The sequence below is a fragment of the Trichomycterus rosablanca genome, chromosome 12 (assembly GCF_030014385.1).
Source record: "Trichomycterus rosablanca isolate fTriRos1 chromosome 12, fTriRos1.hap1, whole genome shotgun sequence".
Lineage (NCBI taxonomy): Eukaryota > Metazoa > Chordata > Actinopteri > Siluriformes > Trichomycteridae > Trichomycterus > Trichomycterus rosablanca.
In genome coordinates this window covers 11,652,335-11,671,659 of record NC_085999.1, presented here as the reverse complement: position 1 = coordinate 11,671,659, position 19,325 = coordinate 11,652,335, and the positions used below count along the sequence as shown (strand labels likewise).

The 19,325-nt window shown below is 42.0% G+C and overlaps 1 protein-coding gene across 11 annotated transcripts in view; it reads right to left on the bottom strand.

Moving 5' to 3' along the window:
* mycbp2 (MYC binding protein 2) overlaps positions 1–19,325 on the bottom strand; it is an 88,001-nt gene that overhangs the window by 2,792 nt on the left and 65,884 nt on the right. For 8 of the 11 annotated variants that reach the window (XM_063006012.1, XM_063006016.1, XM_063006018.1 and 5 more), the window contains 26 exons: positions 18,770–18,868; positions 16,777–18,393; positions 15,575–15,744; positions 15,226–15,470; positions 14,475–14,642; positions 13,941–14,098; positions 13,199–13,398; positions 12,937–13,086; positions 12,350–12,510; positions 12,069–12,225; positions 10,693–10,917; positions 8,543–8,608; positions 8,199–8,438; positions 6,689–6,778; positions 6,501–6,581; positions 6,145–6,411; positions 5,761–6,044; positions 5,570–5,666; positions 5,312–5,431; positions 4,344–4,445; positions 4,099–4,227; positions 2,961–3,093; positions 2,737–2,840; positions 2,451–2,639; positions 2,256–2,363; positions 93–302 (listed from right to left, as the gene is read on the bottom strand). In XM_063006012.1, coding sequence (XP_062862082.1) covers positions 93–302; positions 2,256–2,363; positions 2,451–2,639; positions 2,737–2,840; positions 2,961–3,093; positions 4,099–4,227; positions 4,344–4,445; positions 5,312–5,431; positions 5,570–5,666; positions 5,761–6,044; positions 6,145–6,411; positions 6,501–6,581; positions 6,689–6,778; positions 8,199–8,438; positions 8,543–8,608; positions 10,693–10,917; positions 12,069–12,225; positions 12,350–12,510; positions 12,937–13,086; positions 13,199–13,398; positions 13,941–14,098; positions 14,475–14,642; positions 15,226–15,470; positions 15,575–15,744; positions 16,777–18,393; positions 18,770–18,868 — 5,570 coding nt within the window. The remainder of the gene's footprint in view (positions 1–92; positions 303–2,255; positions 2,364–2,450; positions 2,640–2,736; positions 2,841–2,960; positions 3,094–4,098; positions 4,228–4,343; positions 4,446–5,311; positions 5,432–5,569; positions 5,667–5,760; positions 6,045–6,144; positions 6,412–6,500; positions 6,582–6,688; positions 6,779–8,198; positions 8,439–8,542; positions 8,609–10,692; positions 10,918–12,068; positions 12,226–12,349; positions 12,511–12,936; positions 13,087–13,198; positions 13,399–13,940; positions 14,099–14,474; positions 14,643–15,225; positions 15,471–15,574; positions 15,745–16,776; positions 18,394–18,769; positions 18,869–19,325) is intronic. The other 3 variants (XM_063006014.1, XM_063006021.1, XM_063006023.1) reach the window with 1 other exon arrangement.

The following is a 19,325-nucleotide window of genomic DNA, read 5'->3' as shown; positions in this document are numbered from 1 at the left end:
ATTTTTATAGTAATAAAAATAAATACTGATCAAACTTCACATTTGAACAGAAACTATTAATTACAAAAAAAAATGCAATCTTTAGGACCAACCTTTTTGCACTTGTAGCAAACATAATAAGCATATCTATTCATAGCAAATCCAGCAGGGTCATTGTAAAAGCGAGCTCCTGGCATTGTAATGGCCTCACTCTTATGAAGGCCTTCATATTCCAGTCTCATTAAAGCTTTTCTTCTTACATCTTCATACAGTTCTTTAATAGGATCCAGCAGATCTTTGATCACGGAATGATTAATTTTGTTCTAAAGAGAGAAACAAGCACGGAATAACAAAATAAATCAGCACAGGTATTTCAGCACAGGTATACAGTCAAAAACCCTGAAGTAGATATAGTAAACTTCACATTTGTAAACCACTTTTGCATGTTCAAAGTGTGCAATGTTTATTACTAATCAGAAGGACATGATAATAAAATAGGTCTGCAAGAACAATGTGATCAAATCAAGTGTATCAAAAGACACATTCCTCCAACTAGTCATATTATATATTTTTTATTTATTAGGATTTTAATGGCATGTTTTAAACACTTTGGTTACATTCATGACAAAACAGGTAGTTACTGGTTACATAAGGTTCATCAGTTCACTGTGTGATGTCAAACAGTCATGGACAATTTTGCACTTGCACGTCTTTGGACTGTGGGAGGAAACCTGAGCTCCCGGAGGAAACCCACGCAGACACGGGGAGAACGGACCACACAGAAAGGACCCAGACCGCTCCACTTGGGAATTGAACCCAGGACCTACTTGCTGTGAGGCGACAGTGCTACCAACCGAGCCACCGTCCCATCCTGCTAGTCACATTATAAGCATGCCTTTAAGAGGCCCTCAACAGTTCACAATACACATTTAAGGATGAAAATGGTCTATGGTATCCAATTACCCAGCTGTATCTTTCCTCCACTACTACAGACCTTTACCAGGTTGAAAGATGCTTTTCACCTGCCAGAGAGAGGTTTACGCAGAACTGCAGTATCGCATATGGAGAGATGCACACTGCTATCTATTAATCCCCATCTCTGTGCGAGCTCCTATGTCCAGCCAGCAGAGATGCAAATTGCAGCAGTAGTAAGGAATCCCTTAGACTCATTTCACATCAGACATAGCCAGTCAACAGCACAGCTGAGATTACAGCAGCTTTTAAATCCTTCTCTTTTCACTTAGCAATAGCTTCATTTTGTAACTGGGTCAAGACATATAAATTTTACTTAAGCAATAGAACACGAGAGGGAGTGTGTTATCACGAATAACATCACGGCTGTGATTTGGTCGCAGGCACGAGCCGAAGGCGAGTGCCGTAGATCATCATGTCTATGTGTTTTCACAAAATAAAGAAAGAAAATAAATCAAAGAAGCCCTAAATTTAATAATAAATATGCTTTAATATTGACAATACCTTCCGCCAAAAAGTAGTTCCACAACCAATATAAAGTTTAACACTACAAAGCAGACATCCCAAGTTGCAAAAACTCATTTCAGGGAGGTAAGAACAACAACAAGAAAAAGGTAAGAACCTCCAAAGGGAAAAAAAGAAATAAAAAAACCTCTTGCACACACCAGAGGATATACAGGTGATAACAGAACTCTTAGAAGCTGCTAACTGGGCTATTATGCTAACTGTTCGCGTTACAAACACATTAAAGTTCCCTACATAGTGCACTAGAATGTGTATCAAATCACGGATTTATGTTCCCTACATAGTGCACTAGATAGTGAATTAGACAATTGGTTATGTTCCCTATACAGTGCGATAGATTGTATATCAGATCACGGATTTAAAACGTGATCGGGAGCTGTGTCGCCTGCGTGCACGTTTGTGTGTGAAGTATTATTGGAAAGAAATACAGGAGATAAACTGTTCAGTAGAGCTTTGTTTTATTGCATCCTTAAACTGAACCCACGCATGCGTATACGGCATCAAGCATAACTCCGTATTCTGTGTTAACCCTTTAACGTCTTAAAGGCATATTACAACAGTGTGCATGCAGCTTGTCGTTACTGGCAACGCGTCAGCGGAGTAATACCGTTGTGGTGTGAAAAGCCCGTGCTGTTGTCACGAATATCAGCACGGTTAGAAGGCTTCTCAACCAATCAGATTGTACGGTTGGAACTAACTGTTGTATAAATGTGAACTATTGTCCTCTATTGTGGTGAATAATTTAAATCGGCAGCACATCAGATGAAAACACTACATACCTTACAGATAGGACAGGACATAAATCCAAAGGTTATTCTGGGCCCAAGCCAGCGGTTTTCCAGCACTCTGCGTGTGCACTGAAGATGGAACACATGGCTGCAGTCCAGCTGAGAACAAGCAGACACAGGTCAGATGTATAACACATTCATAAACTTGAGTACTGGGTTCACCTGTCTTTAAAACAGTTCTAGTACCTGGACAGCAGGGGCAGCAGACAAAGCCTCGGTGAAACAGATCATGCACATATCATCTGCATCCTGTTTCAGACAGCCAGTGCTCTTGTCACAGCCATGTAGACAGGGTAAACACAGCTCCTCATTCTTCACCCCACCGCAAGGGTGACCACACGCATGGGTCTTACTGCAGGCCAGTTTGGCATACTCCTACACGCGTGCACATAAACACAAACACACATTATACGTAAACGAATCGCTTTGATCATGTTGCTGATTGTATTTTGAAATGTGCAGAGCTTTGTACCTGACAATCTGGGTCTGAGCACACACTGCCTACTGCAGACAACTCTGTGCCATTTCTGGTACCACAGAAGCGGCAGGCATCTGAGCTGCTAGAAGCGGGTTTACCTAAGGGACCAAATATATAGAAATGTGTTGCCATAATCAATAAATCATTTTGGGTAAAATAATTAAGACAAAATACAGCACGACACTAATACTGTAGAAAGGAATACATGAATTGGTTACCTGTGTGCTCTCTGAACTCCACCATTGCCTTCATGGTCTTGGAGTCAGCCAGTGCCATAAGCCAGAATAATTTGGTCCTTCCACAGCCTTCATGAAGATCAACTTTGATAGCTTCCTCTTCCTCTTTAAAGACCTTCAATCACAACACCAAAATGATCAACGTGGTCTCACAAATGCAGGTGCTTACTAATTTGCACAAGGTTATTTATCTATTTATTTATTAGGATTTTAATGCCATGTTTTACACACTTATTGTAAAAAAAAGCACTATATAAATAAAGTTGACTTGACTTTGGTTACATTTATGACAGGACAGATTACACAAGATTTATCAGTATAAGTCTTTAATGTCAAACACGGTCATGGACAATTTCGTATCTCCAGTTCACCTTACTTGCATGTCTTTGGAATGTGGAAGGAAACCGGAGATCCAGGAGGAAACCCATGCAGACACGGGGAGAACATGCAAACTTCACACAGAAAGGACCTGGGTCGCTCCATCTGGGAATCGAACCCAGGACCTTCTTGCTGTGAGGCGACAGTGCTACCCACCGAGTCACCATGCCGCCGATTTTATATAAATAACAGGTTTAACCATGGTTGATGGGCTGTAGGGAGCTCGGAGGGTAGAGAGGCAAGTTACGCCAACCCACTACTGCTGGGATTCAGTGTTTAAAATCAGGTGGACGTCTACATACAGACATGATATCTATGCTATGTCTAGAAGAAAGGGTGGTTGAGGCCCTGCAATTGACATGTGTTCGGTCAGGGATGTGTTACTGTATCGCCCCCAGTAGTTCAGGTGAAACCAAACCCCTGACCAAGATAAAGCAGAGGTGAAATGTATAAATAAAATGAAAAGAAGGGATATAATAGTTTGTTATATTATTTTGTCTTTATCAGAAACACGTTTTTGCCAAAATCATTTCCTTGCATTATTCATGGCTTAGCAAATTCCTGGAGGAACTGTTAGTTGTAAAATATTACTATTATTAAAACGAATATCAAGATTAAAATTTCTAAAATAAGCAATAAAGGTCAAAAGACTATTCACTTGAATGACTTTGATCAACTAAGACATAATAACACTGCCCTTGGAATTCTCTAAGCCTGCTTTATACTTCTCCAGTTATTGTACCTGTCTCTGATGGGAGCGTGTGCGCCGGTGCAGATGAAGGAAGCGATCGCAGTCAGTACACAGGTTCCCACACACGTTACACAGAATGATGGCCGCTGTCTCGCCGTCATCGTGATTATCACACATGGGCTGTAAATAATCAAAAGAAATGCATTTAAATGTTTGGTTTAGTAGTAATAGCATTTATGCATTTATAGGGTCTTGAAGGACTCATAGGTCTGCTGTTAAAATGCAGTGTGGTTTACCATCTGTTTCTGCTGGCCATCTTTGCCCATCCAGCGGCCTGAGGACAGACGGTCAACGTGGTCTTGATCCAGAACACAGAGAGAAGCCAGAGCCAGCCAGAGCTAAACATAAATAACATGCAAGAGAGTTTGTATTAAACAAATAACAGGTGTACAACAGTGAGGAATAACAAACAAGTCATTAAGTAGTGAAGACCCAGAAAGCAGGATAATCTGGAGAAATTTTATCCATACGGTCACCAGAAGTAACATATAGACAAAGAACCGTGGTAGCCTAGTGGGTAGAGCTTTGGGCTATCAATTGGAAGATTGTCGGTTCAAATCCAGCCCTTGAGCAAGGCCCTTAACCCTGTCTGCTCCAGGGGTGTGGTACAATGGCTGATCTGCGCTCTAACCCCAGCTTCCAAAGAAGCTAGGATATGCAGAAAAAGAGTTTCATTGTACTGTACACACGTTTATGTATAAAGGCCTTGTTCTTCTTCTTAAGGTAAAACATTAAATATTCCATTTAATTCAAGACTGAGAAAATGTACAAATGTACAAATCATTGCATTCTGTTTTAGCAGCACTTCTCTTCCATCTGTTAAAAAAAGGTTTGCATAGCTTTGTTAATTTATTCATTCCTTTCCTTAACTGCTTTATCCACAGGGTAAGGATAAAGGGTCAAGGTCATGGGGTTTCCACCAGGAAACACTAAGTGCAAGGCAGAAATACCCTGAGCAAAGGCCAATCCATTGCAGAGCTTTGGTCACCCCACCCTAGACATAGCCAATCACATCTGTGTAGATGAACGGCTGGCCAAAAGCACAGCTAAGATTCTAACCCGTTTCTCAGCGTTGGTAAACTACCATAATGGCCTGCTGTGCCACCCAAGCGCCTCTGCCAGCTTTGTGAAAAAGTCAAGTGCCTTATTTGACCTGTGCTTGAATGAAACAGATGGCAGCTCATTAAAAGAAGTTTAGTCATACCCGTGTGGTAGCAATGCAGCGCACTGGTGAACGGTGCTCTTCCTCCATCTTGGTGAGAGCAATAATGGTCTCAGCGATGGCGTTTTTAGTTACCCTAGACCAGGCTTCTGAGAGATGACCCTGGTGCAAAGAAGAGATGGTTGGTGATGATGAAAAGAGATGGTGTTCTAGTTTTGCATCCACCACCAAAACCATTCTAAACCCACAGTGGAATTGTGGTGAAATTTTTAAAAAAACATGTTATCATAGAATTCTTACAGCAGCCATGTCTTTAACCAGCTTTATGATGATCTCAGAAATCTGAGGTGGCGTCGAGCCTTTCATCCACCAGTGACTCTCACCTCGACGGATGTAACTGCTCAGAAACAGAAAGATAAAATAACTCATGATGTTACTACTCCAAATATCAAACCCATTTCTTTCATATTATCTTAAATTAGTAAGCTCACCTTGAGTTGAAGATCATGGGCAAAGTGACTGTTGTGACGCCCTTGCCTACTGCCATGCCAGCAATGCCAGCAATTGTAGTGCCCTTGGCCTTCAGTTGTACTGTCAAAGCCTTGGCAATACAACCCAGGAACATGTCCAGGATCCCCAGTTTGTTCCAGTCACCTTTCTCTGTTGAGTGGATGATGTCACTGATATCTGCTGGTGGCAAAGCCTTCACTCCGATTATGCTGGCCAGTCGTACAGGAGTCACCTCAGGAAGGACCCGTCTGAGCAGTGACGTTACCTGGGTGGAAATTAAAGATGAAAACAAGTTATAGTTATGGCCATAGTTTCAATGTTGAGCAAAATTAACTGGTGGCAATCTACTACACACTGAGACACACCTGTCTCTGGACACGTGGTGAAGCTGTGTGCAGTAGAGAGAAGAGATCCTGTAGCAGTGTGAGTTGCTGAGCCAAGTATTGTCTGCCCACATTGGAGCCACTCAAAGCAAGAACCATGGACAGCAATTCAAAGCAGTAGGCATCAGAGGAGGCGTCGTCATCACTGGGCTGCGAGTTGGCGTTCTCCTTACTAGAAATGGCATGTTCCCACTCCTCGCGTACACGGGTCGCTTCCATGCGTATGGCCTGAACAATGTGAGCACAAACCTGGGCAGAGAAAGCAAACAAAACAGAAGAGATTGATTTAGAATTCCTTATAATATAGCCGAACAATCAATCTTTTAATAACACTGTACCTGTTTCTGCAGATTAGTGAGCTTGCTCCTGCTGAATATGATGCCAACCATGTGTTCTTTTAAATCAGCATCAGATGGTGCCTAGTAAAGATGTGGAAAAACAATCATTAGGAGATGAAATGGTACTTGGTGGCAAGTACATACATGTTTCTTTGTGTTTTACAATCATTGCAAACACTGATGCTGACCTTGTCTTCACCCTCTGGAGATGACAGCAGGTTCTTCTCCTCCTGCTCTGGAGTAGGCTCAGCATCCCCACAAATCAGCTTTCCAAACACCTATACAAACAGCAGTGGATCAATTAATGAGGCATTAAAGTAATTAAAGTCTAAGACCAGTTGGGACACTAATTGGGTGTTTATATACTGTATTTTTGCTTTCAGGAATTAGTAAGTGGTGCTCGGTTGACCCAGCATTCTTTTATGCTAGCCCCCCATTGCTAAGATTTGGGTTTGAATCTCATTGGTGCTTTCGACTGAAAGGACGTCTACACAGACACGGCTGGCTGTGTCTAGTTGGGGATGGCCAGGTGCCCTGTCCTGCCTTGCACCCAGTGTTTCCCACTGAAACTGGACATGCAGTGACTGACCAGAATAAAGGGGTTGATGAAAATTAAATGAACTTTTAATTTAAATGTCCTTGTACAGAGATCTGACTTTTTTTAAATATTAGAATTTAGGGCATGGCAATATGGCAAAAACATTTCATGATGTGTTTCATATTTTATTTCATAGTTACATTTATTTTGAATAACATAAATTGTTCGTTTTATGGACTGTATGTTTAATTTAATAATTAGAAACTATGCTTGTTTACGGTTATGATTTTGTTCTGGGTTTTTTCCCCAATCTGGTCATTTCCAGGTACTGACTGTGAATCCGCTGCTGCTTAGACCAGTGGTCCCCAACCACCGGGCCAATTATTACCAGACCGCACAGAAAGAATGCATAGTTAGAGATTGCTTCTATTTCGGATGTTATTGTGTTATCGTCACCCCTAGGTGGGAACAGCATCTTGTTGCAGCGAAAAAAGCTAATTTTACATTGTTTGTGAGCAATATTATTAAATCCTCCCTTTCCCACCAATCCGTGAAATTATATCTTATATGAAACCGGTCGGTGGTGCAAAAAAGGCTGGCTTAGACAATCCCCAATCTGATCAAGGAGAACAGGATTACCACAACACCCTCAGGTGCCTCCCAATCTGTGGCCGCTTCTGATCACCCCCCAGTGTTGGGTTCCCCACACAGAGCCGTATCACACGCTAAGCTACACGTATTACCCCCATGCCACATAAGGGCTCGAACCAAACACTCTGCAGTGGTGTGCTAGCGCACCAGCTTAAAAATAATTAATCATAAATTAAAAACTACTGCAGGCTTGATAATAACTTATAAACAATACTTATAAATAATATTTAACAATACTAAATAAAACAGCTTAATTGATGAATAACAGGTTGTTTCTTCATGCAGAACAAATTTGGGGTTTAAAATTCACAGATTTTATGAATATTTAGAGTAATTTTAATAGTTAAACAGTTAAACATAGTGGTGGGTCATTTTTGACACTTAAGACAGCACAAGAATTAAAAATGATCAAATACTACAAATACAGTTAAGGCTGGAAAACCTGGAGAATTGTCCAAACAGCTTTAATTTACCCACACTAAATAATAACCAAATAGAGTCAGACTAACCTGTGAAGTGATGAGACGGAAAACACGGAGGGTCTCCGCTTCACAATTCTTCTGCTGGGCCACGCTAGCTGAGATCTGCCCAGCGATTTTGATGCTCTCACCATCCTTCCATCCAAGCACTTTAACCTGCCTCACCCTCAGTGTGTTCTCAGGCCCCTTCATCTCAATCTTGATCACATGGTGGTCCCCACCAGGCAGCTCACTGGTCACCCAGCCCATGTGCCTCGAATCCAAGTCAACCTGAAACAACAAATATTCCACTTACTAAACCAGCCATGACTATGCTGTTTAGCTATTATATTAGCCATGTTGCTAATGTGAAGATCTTGATGAAGCAAACTGACCTGTTTGATCCTGCACAGGTCTTCTACCGCCTTTCCACAGAGGAATGTCATTGATGTGACTTTGTTCTAATAGAGCAGAAAATGAATAATTTAAACACATCTAATTAATATTTAAACAACTATTATTACAATGGAACCTCGATTTAATAGACCTCCATTTAACGCATTTCGGATTTAACAAACAAAATCTGAAAAACTGAATGTCGGGTCCGATTGTTTAAAATTCCAGCGAGAAGCGTGCCAAAACCAGTAGTTTAGTAATTGTCCGCTAGCTGGTGCACGTCTCTCTGTTTACATGAGTGATAGGCTTTATTTTGCCGGGAGGCTCGCTTTGTTCTCGCCTTTTTCTCTGTGTTTTATGCAAATTCTAGTGCTTAGTTATGGCTTCGAAAGACAAGGGAAGTGTTACGCCAAAGAGGGCACATCTACAGGGGTTGGACAAAATAACTGAAACACCTGGTTTTAGACCACAATAATTTATTAGTATGGTGTAGGGCCTCCTTTTGCGGCCAATACAGCGTCAATTCGTCTTGGTAATGACATATACAAGTCCTGCACAGTGGTCAGAGGGATTTTAAGCCATTCTTCTTGCAGGATAGTGGCCAGGTCACTACGTGATGCTGGTGGAGGAAAACGTTTCCTGACTCGCTTCTCCAAAACACCCCAAAGTGGCTCAATAATATTTAGATCTGGTGACTGTGCAGGCCATGGGAGATGTTCAACTTCACTTTCATGTTCATCAAACCAATCTTTCACCAGTCTTGCTGTGTGTATTGGTGCATTGTCATCCTGATACACGGCACCGCCATTGGATGCACATGGTCCTCCAGAATGGTTCGGTAGTCCTTGGCAGTGACGCGCCCATCTAGCACAAGTATTGGGCCAAGGGAATGCCATGATATGGCAGCCCAAACCATCACTGATCCACCCCCATGCTTCACTCTGGGCATGCAACAGTCTGGGTGGTACGCTTCTTTGGGGCTTCTCCACACCGTAACTCTCCCGGATGTGGGGAAAACAGTAAAGGTGGACTCATCAGAGAACAATACATGTTTCACATTGTCCACAGCCCAAGATTTGCGCTCCTTGCACCATTGAAACCGACGTTTGGCATTGGCACGAGTGACCAAAGGTTTGGCTATAGCAGCCCGGCCGTGTATATTGACCCTGTGGAGCTCCCGACGGACAGTTCTGGTGGAAACAGGAGAGTCGAGGTGCACATTTAATTCTGCCGTGATTTGGGCAGCCGTGGTTTTATGTTTTTTGGATACAATCCGGGTTAGCACCCGAACATCCCTTTCAGACAGCTTCCTCTTGCGTCCACAGTTAATCCTGTTGGATGTGGTTTGTCCTTCTTGGTGGTATGCTGACATTACCCTGGATACCGTGGCTCTTGATACATCACAAAGACTTGCTGTCTTGGTCACAGATGCGCCAGCAAGACGTGCACCAACAATTTGTCCTCTTTTGAACTCTGGTATGTCACCCATAATGTTGTGTGCATTGCAATATTTTGAGCAAAACTGTGCTCTTACCCTGCTAATTGAACCTTCACACTCTGCTCTTACTGGTGCAATGTGCAATTAATGAAGATTGGCCACCAGACTGGTCCAATTTAGCCATGAAACCTCCCACACTAAAATGACAGATGTTTCAGTTATTTTGTCCAACCCCTGTAGGTATTTCTAAAAAGTTCAAACTTATTTATTTATTCATTAGGATTTTATCGGCATGTTTTATGCACTTCTGGTTACATTTATGACAGAAACAGTAGTTACTCGTTACACAAGATTCATCAGTTCACAAAGTTATTGCCAAACACAGTCATGGACAATTTTGTATCTCCAATTCACCTCACTTGCAGGTCTTTGGACTATGGGAGGAAACTGGAGCTCGTAGGTCTAAAGAAAAAATAAAGGAGTATGCAGTGAGATTTAGTGTAGAAAAAAATAAAAATAAAATAAAAATATTCATTTACATGTTATATATTACATATTTACATATCTATTGACCTTAGTGCTGTTTTCGTATATTTTCGCAACCCCTGGAAAAAAAACCTCGCATTTTACGGACCAGTGCTCCCCCATCTGTTAAATCGAGGTTCCTCTGTATCTGTAAAACTATAAAACCAAACCCAAAAATGATTTTACCCCAAGGTCACGAGAGTTATCAATGTGCACTGACACATACAAGGCATTAATGCCTTTCACACAGCTGATAGTAATGCTTTTAGTCTTGTTCTTGTCCTCGTCCCCTGATTCCCAGAACGTCTCAGTCGAGCCATCTGTCAGACTGCCAATCATAGCAGGTCTGCTTGAAGTCTTCATGTCAACCACACTGGTCAAGTCCTTCAAGCAGGTCACCAAGCACAACTCCTGTATTAAAAGATATGTTACAACATAGAGAAGGTAAATATTACTAGACACATTACTTTTTTTACTCCCTGTTCATTTAGTTATTTCAGCAATTGCAACGAAGCAGAGTACTGAGAGAAAACACAGAGATGCAGCACTGCCTAATGGAACACAGTATGAAATAATGTCATTATTAATACTGTAGTTATTGTTTAGCAAAAATTTTTGCAATCTGTCACTTCTGGACAAACCCAGATGTACTGATTAATAAAAAGATAATGGCATTGTATTCCCACAAACAATTTGCACTGGAATGTACTAATTTTCAAGGAGAAAAAAGCATTGTGCACATCCCCGTCTCTAAAAAAGCATGTCAAGTCCACTATGTGACAGAATCACACAGGGTTACTGGTCATTCTGCTGAGCTTTGTTGCTGAAGCGTTTCTGGTTTTAAAAGTCTTGATCTAAGACTTACAGTATGTAGATCATATGTAGATCTATGGCTTTCTAAGGCTTATGAATGATCTAGTGCAGGGTTTTGTCAAACCCTTGGGTCTGTCGCGAGCCAAAAAAATGGGTCACAGAGAAAAATAATAATTACAAATCAACCAATTTTAACAGGCGAAAACCCGACATAAACTTGTACATAGACGCCCCCTTGTGGAGGCTTTACGTTACATCTAATAAACCACAGTGGGACCAGATTGCCACCATTTTTTATAATTAAGTATATTTCTGTGTGTTTCTTTTTGATGCAAAACCGACCGAAAGGACATCTACACAGACACGGCTGGCTGTGTCTAGTTGGGGATGGCCAGGAGCCCTGTCCTGCCATGCACCCAGTGTTTTCCACTGAAACCGGAAATGCAGTGACTCAGACCAGGATAAAGGGGTTGATGAAAAACATATTTAAACATAGTGGAGAGTCATTTTTGACCCCTCAAAACAGCACAAGGATTTAAAATGCTCAAAGACTACAACTACAGATAAGGTTGGAAAACCTGGAGAATTTTCTTAAGAGTTTTAATTTACCGACACTAAAAAATAAACAATTAGAGTCAGACTAACCTGTGACTAACCCATTTTTTGTGTTGGCTGACAAAATGTGGGCCGCTTGAAAAAAAAAGTGATCTAAGGCCTAATAAATGTATAAAACAAAAAAGTGTTCCAACCTGGCTGATAGCTTCATATCCCGATTGCACACTGATGTTAAAGCTCTCTTCGCTGTCTCCATCATCTGATTTAGACAGGATATTGTTGATGTGATGAAACACGTTACTTTGGTGCAGAAACTGGTGGTCTGACTGCTTGAATTTGAGACTCCAGCACCTATTTGAAGTATCAGGATTTCAGTCACAAAACAGATTTTAAAGATAGACATAACAGACAAATAAGTGTGTTTGTCTGGTGGTGGTGGGGGACAGTATTTTAAACAAATCAGTTGATCAGTCACCTGAGAGCCATTTGTTGAAGGGAACTGCCACTGGGTAGTGACATCATTAGGTCAGAGATGGTCTGAAGGAGCCGGTGGAAGGTGTGAGGAAGTGGGTGTGCAGCCTCTCCTGCAATGACGATATCAGAAAGTGGATGCTCACACACACCCAAGTCCTTCTCCTGAAGAAAAAACACATCAGATGGCATTCAAAAATTAGACCACATTTAAAAAAGGTGTTTTTAATGACGCAGTTGCATTTTTAATGTATTTTTCCACAATCTTCCCTCCCAGTCTAGTTGTATCCAATTACCCAATCACATTTCACTTCCTTTACAGCTGCTGAGGTCTACTCCTGAACGAGAAGAGCCATGACTACTAACACAGCCCCTCTGACACATGTGCAGTAGTCGATTGCTTCTTTTCACACACACAAGGCAGATTTATATGAAGATCCATATAGCCCACAGAGAGTCATGCACTGATCTCCATTATCCCTTGTCTTATTGTGCAGGCGCCATCAACCAAGAAATCCCCTCCAGCATTCCCACCCTCGGACAAGCCAATCATTGTCCGTATCTGAAATTCAAGTAACAACACATTGTTACCTGCTCCACGATATCTTTGTTTGCTTTGTTCTCATCCTCCTCTTCCTCCTCTGGCTCACTGGGAGATGGAGTTAAAGAAGCCACAAAGTGCCAGAGGATATCATGGAGAGACGTGGTCTGAATTACATTGCACAGTAGCCAGTTGAATGCCTGACAAGGAAACAGAGAAACTTTATCATGAACCATGTTTTTCCTTTATTATTGTATGTGCTGATGTCCAAGTCTCACTGACAGGTTGAGTATCAGACCGGATATAACTTACCTCCATGGCAAACACCCTGCAAGCTGACTTGCGCAAAGCATGCTTCATGGCCACCTCCAGGCCCTCCAGATCATGGTGCTGAATGACAAAGGCAAGCACAGGCCACTGGAAATTTCTTTCCCCCTTACTGAGAGAGCCGTGTGCCGAGATCAAACGAGAGAGCTCAGGAGAAGGGTGGCGCAAAAGGGAAGAGCCCACTTCTGCAAAGCAAGGAAGGATTCATGTAACATGCTTTATCATGTCAGGGGGAAATGTCTAGAGCTGGCACTTATACATAAATTTACAAGACAAGACCATTTTTAAATGACTGGGTGGATTTACATTTAACCAGCATCAATAATTTTATTGTATTTTTTTAATGCATTTTCTCCCCATTTTCCACTCGATTTAGCACACTCAATTTTGTCTTCCGCTGCTGAGAGACACCAGATTGCATCCAAGGAGAGCACGTCACTGTACTAGACTGTGCCACACATACCCACCCACACCCACCCACCCACACATAAACCTGCCCCGACTCTGCAGATATGGTGGCCAATTAGCACCTGCTGCAGGCACTGCCAATTATGCCCGCCAGATGGCACCCAGCCGACCGGTGGCAACACCGAGTTGCGAACCGAGGAGTTCAGAAGCTCGGTGCTGGTGTGCTAGCGGAATATCCCGCTGCACCACTTGGACGCCAGCATCAATAAATTGAGAAATTATTTCAGAAGTCAGTGGTAATAATACTGTCATTGAGTACCTGCATCCCCACTGTGCACCCTGCGCCTGGGTACTGCCTTCACTCGGGCTGGAGAAGCAGAGTGCTGTTTGTCATACTCGGAGGCAACCACCGAGTAGGAGCGCTGGAATACGGTACGTTTGGCTGTGTCACTGTCCGTAATGGGGCTTGTCTCCAAACTACCAAAGCAACAGGGACAAAAAATAATCATTTTAATGACATAAACGTCTTATGTGTTATTAAAACAAATCCATGGCAAAATGTAATTTAATTCTCTTCAATAGTACAAACAAAAGAGAACTGGTAGAGGTCGGTGCACTGGACATTGTGCGAAAGAGACAACACGAACTGTGATTACTCCAAAGTATAGATTTTCAAAGTTTCAACTATTTTAACCTATTGAATCACCTTTAACAGCCGAAAGAAAAAAAATAAGCAAAATATTTAATTGTATTTGCCTAAAACTATTGTTTTTACATAAACATGAGTAAATTATTATTTCTTTAGACAAAAGATGATTAACATTGCAGCAGAACATGAAAGATTGGCTATTACCTGGGCGGCATAGACTTCATGTTGCTTTCTGGTTCCTCAAAGACATTAGGACAAGCATCTGGTGTGACAGAGATATAAGGAGCCGGGACCGATGTCGATCTCAAATAGCGCATCTCATCCTGGAACAGGTTTTCATCCTGGTAGGCGCCGAAATTCTCTGTGTGTTGACTGCAGCACAGAACACATACAATGTGTCATTAGTAAGGCCCTACCTAATTCACGACCATGAAAATTGTGTCATGGACCATGAAATGAGCAGTTTCCTGTGTAATATGCAGGTTTACTGGTTAATTTGCACTATGAGGCCGTCCTAGCAATTCTACAGCAATTGATTTAGCAATCAGTTAGTCAAAATGTTTGAGATGTTGAAGTGTAAAGCAGCTAAAAACACTAGTCGGGTAACTGAGTTTGGAGAACTCCCAACCATTTTTGAGACCGTCGCTGAATTTACAGTCAACCGTTGTAGGACTAGTTAACTGTTAAGGTAGGCTGTGCTGTGTGTTGTAGCTTCTGTTTATTTTGTCATTCAGTTTATGAGTGGAATTTAATGACTGCCGTGAAATGTGGCGCTTTTCTTAAAAAATCTGTTAAATCTGTAATCTTTAAAATTAAGCACATTTTCCAGTGAATTTAGTAGAGTCCTAGTCATTTGGTATGTTTACTGACATTTATATTTAACTTGGTCTTGGTATTTTCAGTGTGAGAATTTAACCAGACAGGTACAGATAACAGAAAATAGTGACGTATTTACCGAGCCAGGGTCTGCAAATACAGGCAGCCAATTTTATTCGGCAGCTCCTCAGAAACGCCCTCTTTGAGGCTGGGTAGGTGTGCATGGAACGGTTTGGGTGGATGGTGGCACAGCATGCTCGGCTCTGCTGCACTGCTCAGGGACAAGAGGAACAGGGCGTTGGCACGGATCACCTGGTGAGCCTCCATAGTCGGAAGTGCTCGAGGAGTTTTCACTTGTAGGGGCTTCTTTCTGGACTGCTTGACCTGAACCAAAAGACAAGACGGAATTAAATCTGGATGAGTTAATACCAACGCTAAATAACAAAATCGAACTCAGTGTATGTGTACGCGTAAAGCTGGGTTTATACCTTCTCCCTGGCTGCAGACTGTTTCTCTCTGAGGTATTTCTCTCTGCAGCGGTCACACACCAGATACCAGGTGCTGCCTCCTATGCCACCATCTCCGCAGTTTCCTGCCCATCCGCCACAGAAGTGGCCAATGCTATTATAGCCCTGACCGCCAGCATAACGTCCACAGCCTGACAAAAACAGTGATTTTAATTACATCTAAAAGTTTTTCAAAATGTATGTACAAATGCAAGAAGGAAATACATTTAAAGGTCATTACTTATACAATTTGGTCTTACCCATATCAAAGTCATAATAATAGACAAACAAATACTGCTTAAACTAATATATAAAGTACATATTTTATTTTTTTAATTGACTTTTATATATTTTCAACAGCCTGGATTGTAAATATAACAATTTGTCCTCCTACTTTCAGTCATTTACCTCCTAATCTAGTCATATCCAATTACCCGATTGCATTATGCTTACTTTCTACTGATGCTGACCTCCACTCCTGACTGAGGAGAGCCATGACAAACACACGCCCCCTCCGACACTATGTGGATCATGCACTGATTTCCATTACCCCTCGTCTTCAGCCAGCACAGGTCACAATTGCATCAGTTATGAGGATTCCCCTCTGGCACCCTCCCTGCGAACGAGCCAATCACTGTCCGTGTAGGTGCCCAGCCTGCCGGTAGCAGGGCTGAGATTCGAACCAATGAGTTAGAGATGTCATTAGAGATGTCATCTCTGGTGTGCTAGCATGTTTTACTGCTGCGCCACCTGAGTGCCCCAGATACAAGTTCTAAATTAAATTCTATCCTTAGTGGTAAACATTTTATCTTGTGTTACAATATTGTCGGCTGCTGCTGTTTAGCAAAAACACAAATGGTTGCCATGGTAACCATTATTTTAAATAAGTAAACTGAGGTTCTTGTTGTGTACAATAGTTAATAGCAACATATAGTTGAATAACAACAAGCTGGAATCATTAAGATGCTACCAATACTGAATCTAAAACAGGTTTAACTACTTCTAAATACTAATCTAAAAAATTGAGCTAAAATAGTTTTTAACTTAAATTTATATTAAAATTAAAAATTAGTTTAGAAGGAATGCCTTTGTTTATTATCATGAAGATTACACCAGTTTCTTTTCCTATCTAATACTATAAAAAATATACAGTATGTATAACAAAAAAACAAAATGTGTTATACCTGGGTGGGTTTGCCTCATGTGGTAGGTAACAGGGTAGGGGTGAGACTCTCCACAAAGCTCACAGATAGTGTCTTTCTCTGGGCCTCCCATGGCCAACTGCGCCATCTCCCCAAACAGGTTCCCTCTGGGGCGAACCTCTGCTTTCTCCTTCTTCTTCTTTTCCTTCTTAGCCTTTTTGTTGTCCTTTTCATTTTCCTTCTTTTTCAAAATAGCACTGGAACCAGGGCTGGGAAAGATCATATTCTGTGTGGCAGCTTTAATAGTTGCCATAGAGATATCCTCCCAAAAAGCAACAAGGTGTTGAAGAGTGAGGGGCAGAATAGACTTTGACCTCAATGTGGAATGGCTCGTCACCTCATAGGAGACCTCACCTTTTCCATCCTCACACTTCTCAGGCAGTGGTGGCTCCTTAAGCATGGACAGAACCTTGTTCTTATTAATGCTGCCCATCTTGGAGATGTCAGGTCCATGTGGTGATATGTTGAACATGTTAAGAGCAGAGGAGATCTCCAGAGAGTGACGATTCTTCTGCTTGCTCTCCCTTTCATCCGCATTCTGCTGGCCGCTGAGTGAATTTCGAATAGGTGCATGTTCTTTGGTCAGCTCAGGGTTGAACTTCAGGAAGGAGGAGCAGGCCATGGCATCGTGCACAATGCCCTCGTGCCATAGGAAGGCTGCAAACACAGCCCTGGCACATTCAGCCACAGAGGGTGACATGGCTTGCTTGGCGGGTTCAGTATGACGAGCACTGTCACCTTTAAAGAGTGGGCTTGATTTGTCCTTTTTGGGGCGTGCATGCCTGCTGGAGGTCTTGCGGCTGACCTTGGGCGAGGATCGACTTTCTGATTCCTCCTTGACTGGTGCCTTTCCGATACTAAAATGTACTTTGGACGAGCCTTCTTCAGCATTAGCTAATTCTGAATTTTCATCATTGGCTTCATCGTTGGACAAAAGGGTGCTGGAAGAGCACACTTCTACTACTTCACTATGGAGATTCTCCTGGACAACATGGGCGGACGGAGTACAGTTTTCAGCATCATCACCTTCACCCGTGTCATCTTTGGGTGAGAGTTTTGATTTGGGAGATGTAGACCTGCCTCTTATTGGTTCAGTCAGGGGTAGCTTTTTCTTTCTCAGAACATCAGGGTCCAGGGTGTAGGAGTCAGATTTGGACCTCTCACGAGGAGGGTCTAGATGGGCCTTGGAGGAGGGACAGACTTTCAGTGGGACATTTTTATCATGTGGAGAGGAGGAACGTGGGGAACCCGTGCTAGAGGGGCTCGACCTGCCTGAGGTACTGATTTTCTGTTTGGGTGAGGAGGAACGTGAGCCAGGGTTTGGCGACTCAGACCGGTGACCTGATGTCTTCCCTTCTGCCTTCAGGGCCTGTAGAGTGTTGTGGTTGGGTGAATGGGAGCGGCTGTGGGAGTCGGAGCGCAGTTTTCCTGTGTCTGATTTAAGGCTCAGAGCCTCGCTAGCAGACAAGCTATCAATGGACTTATTTTTGCCCTGGTCAGTAGTGCGGCTGGAACGGCTATCTCCTTTGGAAGAGCGGCCTTCATGATGGTGCCTGCTTGCTGGAGACATGGATCGAGTGGTTTCGTTTCCCTTCTCACCTAAATATAATAAATCATTGGTTACAAATTGGAAGAGATACAAATATGTATGAAATAATTCTATTAAACATAAGCTTTGTTAGTGTGCATTGGGGAGGGAGGGGGTAAAGAAAAAGAAAACAAAATGTCAAAGTTAAAGATGATTGCTGATAAGTAAAACAGGTAAAAATGTATAACAGCAGGGACTAAAAGAATAGAAAATAAAATAAAAATGACATGAACGATAATGGCAAGTATCTGCTGAACGATGTCTTTCAATTTTACAATTTGCTTAATTTTCAAGCACCTCCAAGTTCGAATAAAGCATTAAAGGCATCGAAGAGTGACCCATTACCAAGTGACCCAGTGCTCCTAAGAGAAGGCATGCATTACCCACCCTTTTGCCTGAGAGTAAGAGATGAGAGAGCGGTGCCAGACCCAGTCGCACTGCTTTTGTGCACACGCTCATTTGAAGAAAGGCTGCATGATGAAGCATCTACAGCAGAAAACAGTTGCAAGGAGAGTAAGCAAGATTTGACCGAAGAAAGAAAGAAAACAAAAGAACATGAGAGATAAAAGGAGTAAAGAGTGGAAAAAAGAAAACATAAAGGCAAAGAAAGAATATAGGCACTGATGATAAAGAAATAAAGCAGTAACTAATGCAATGGCTGTGAGTACATGCAGTGGTTTAAGAGCTCAACAAATGCCCACGCAGCCTCTTACTTTCTCTATTTCTATATGTAACTTTAAATCATTTCATACAATCCTTCGATTAAACAAAAGACGAGGACATGACTCACAATTTTTATTTAATAAAAGCAAAAAGTTATGCAACACATTTCTCTAATTCTATCTTCTCTAAATCTAATTGCCCTGAATAATAAGGCCTATTTGTCAGCAACACGTTTCTAATAACTGGAGGATCTGTGGCCCTTTTTTTTTTTTTTTTTTTT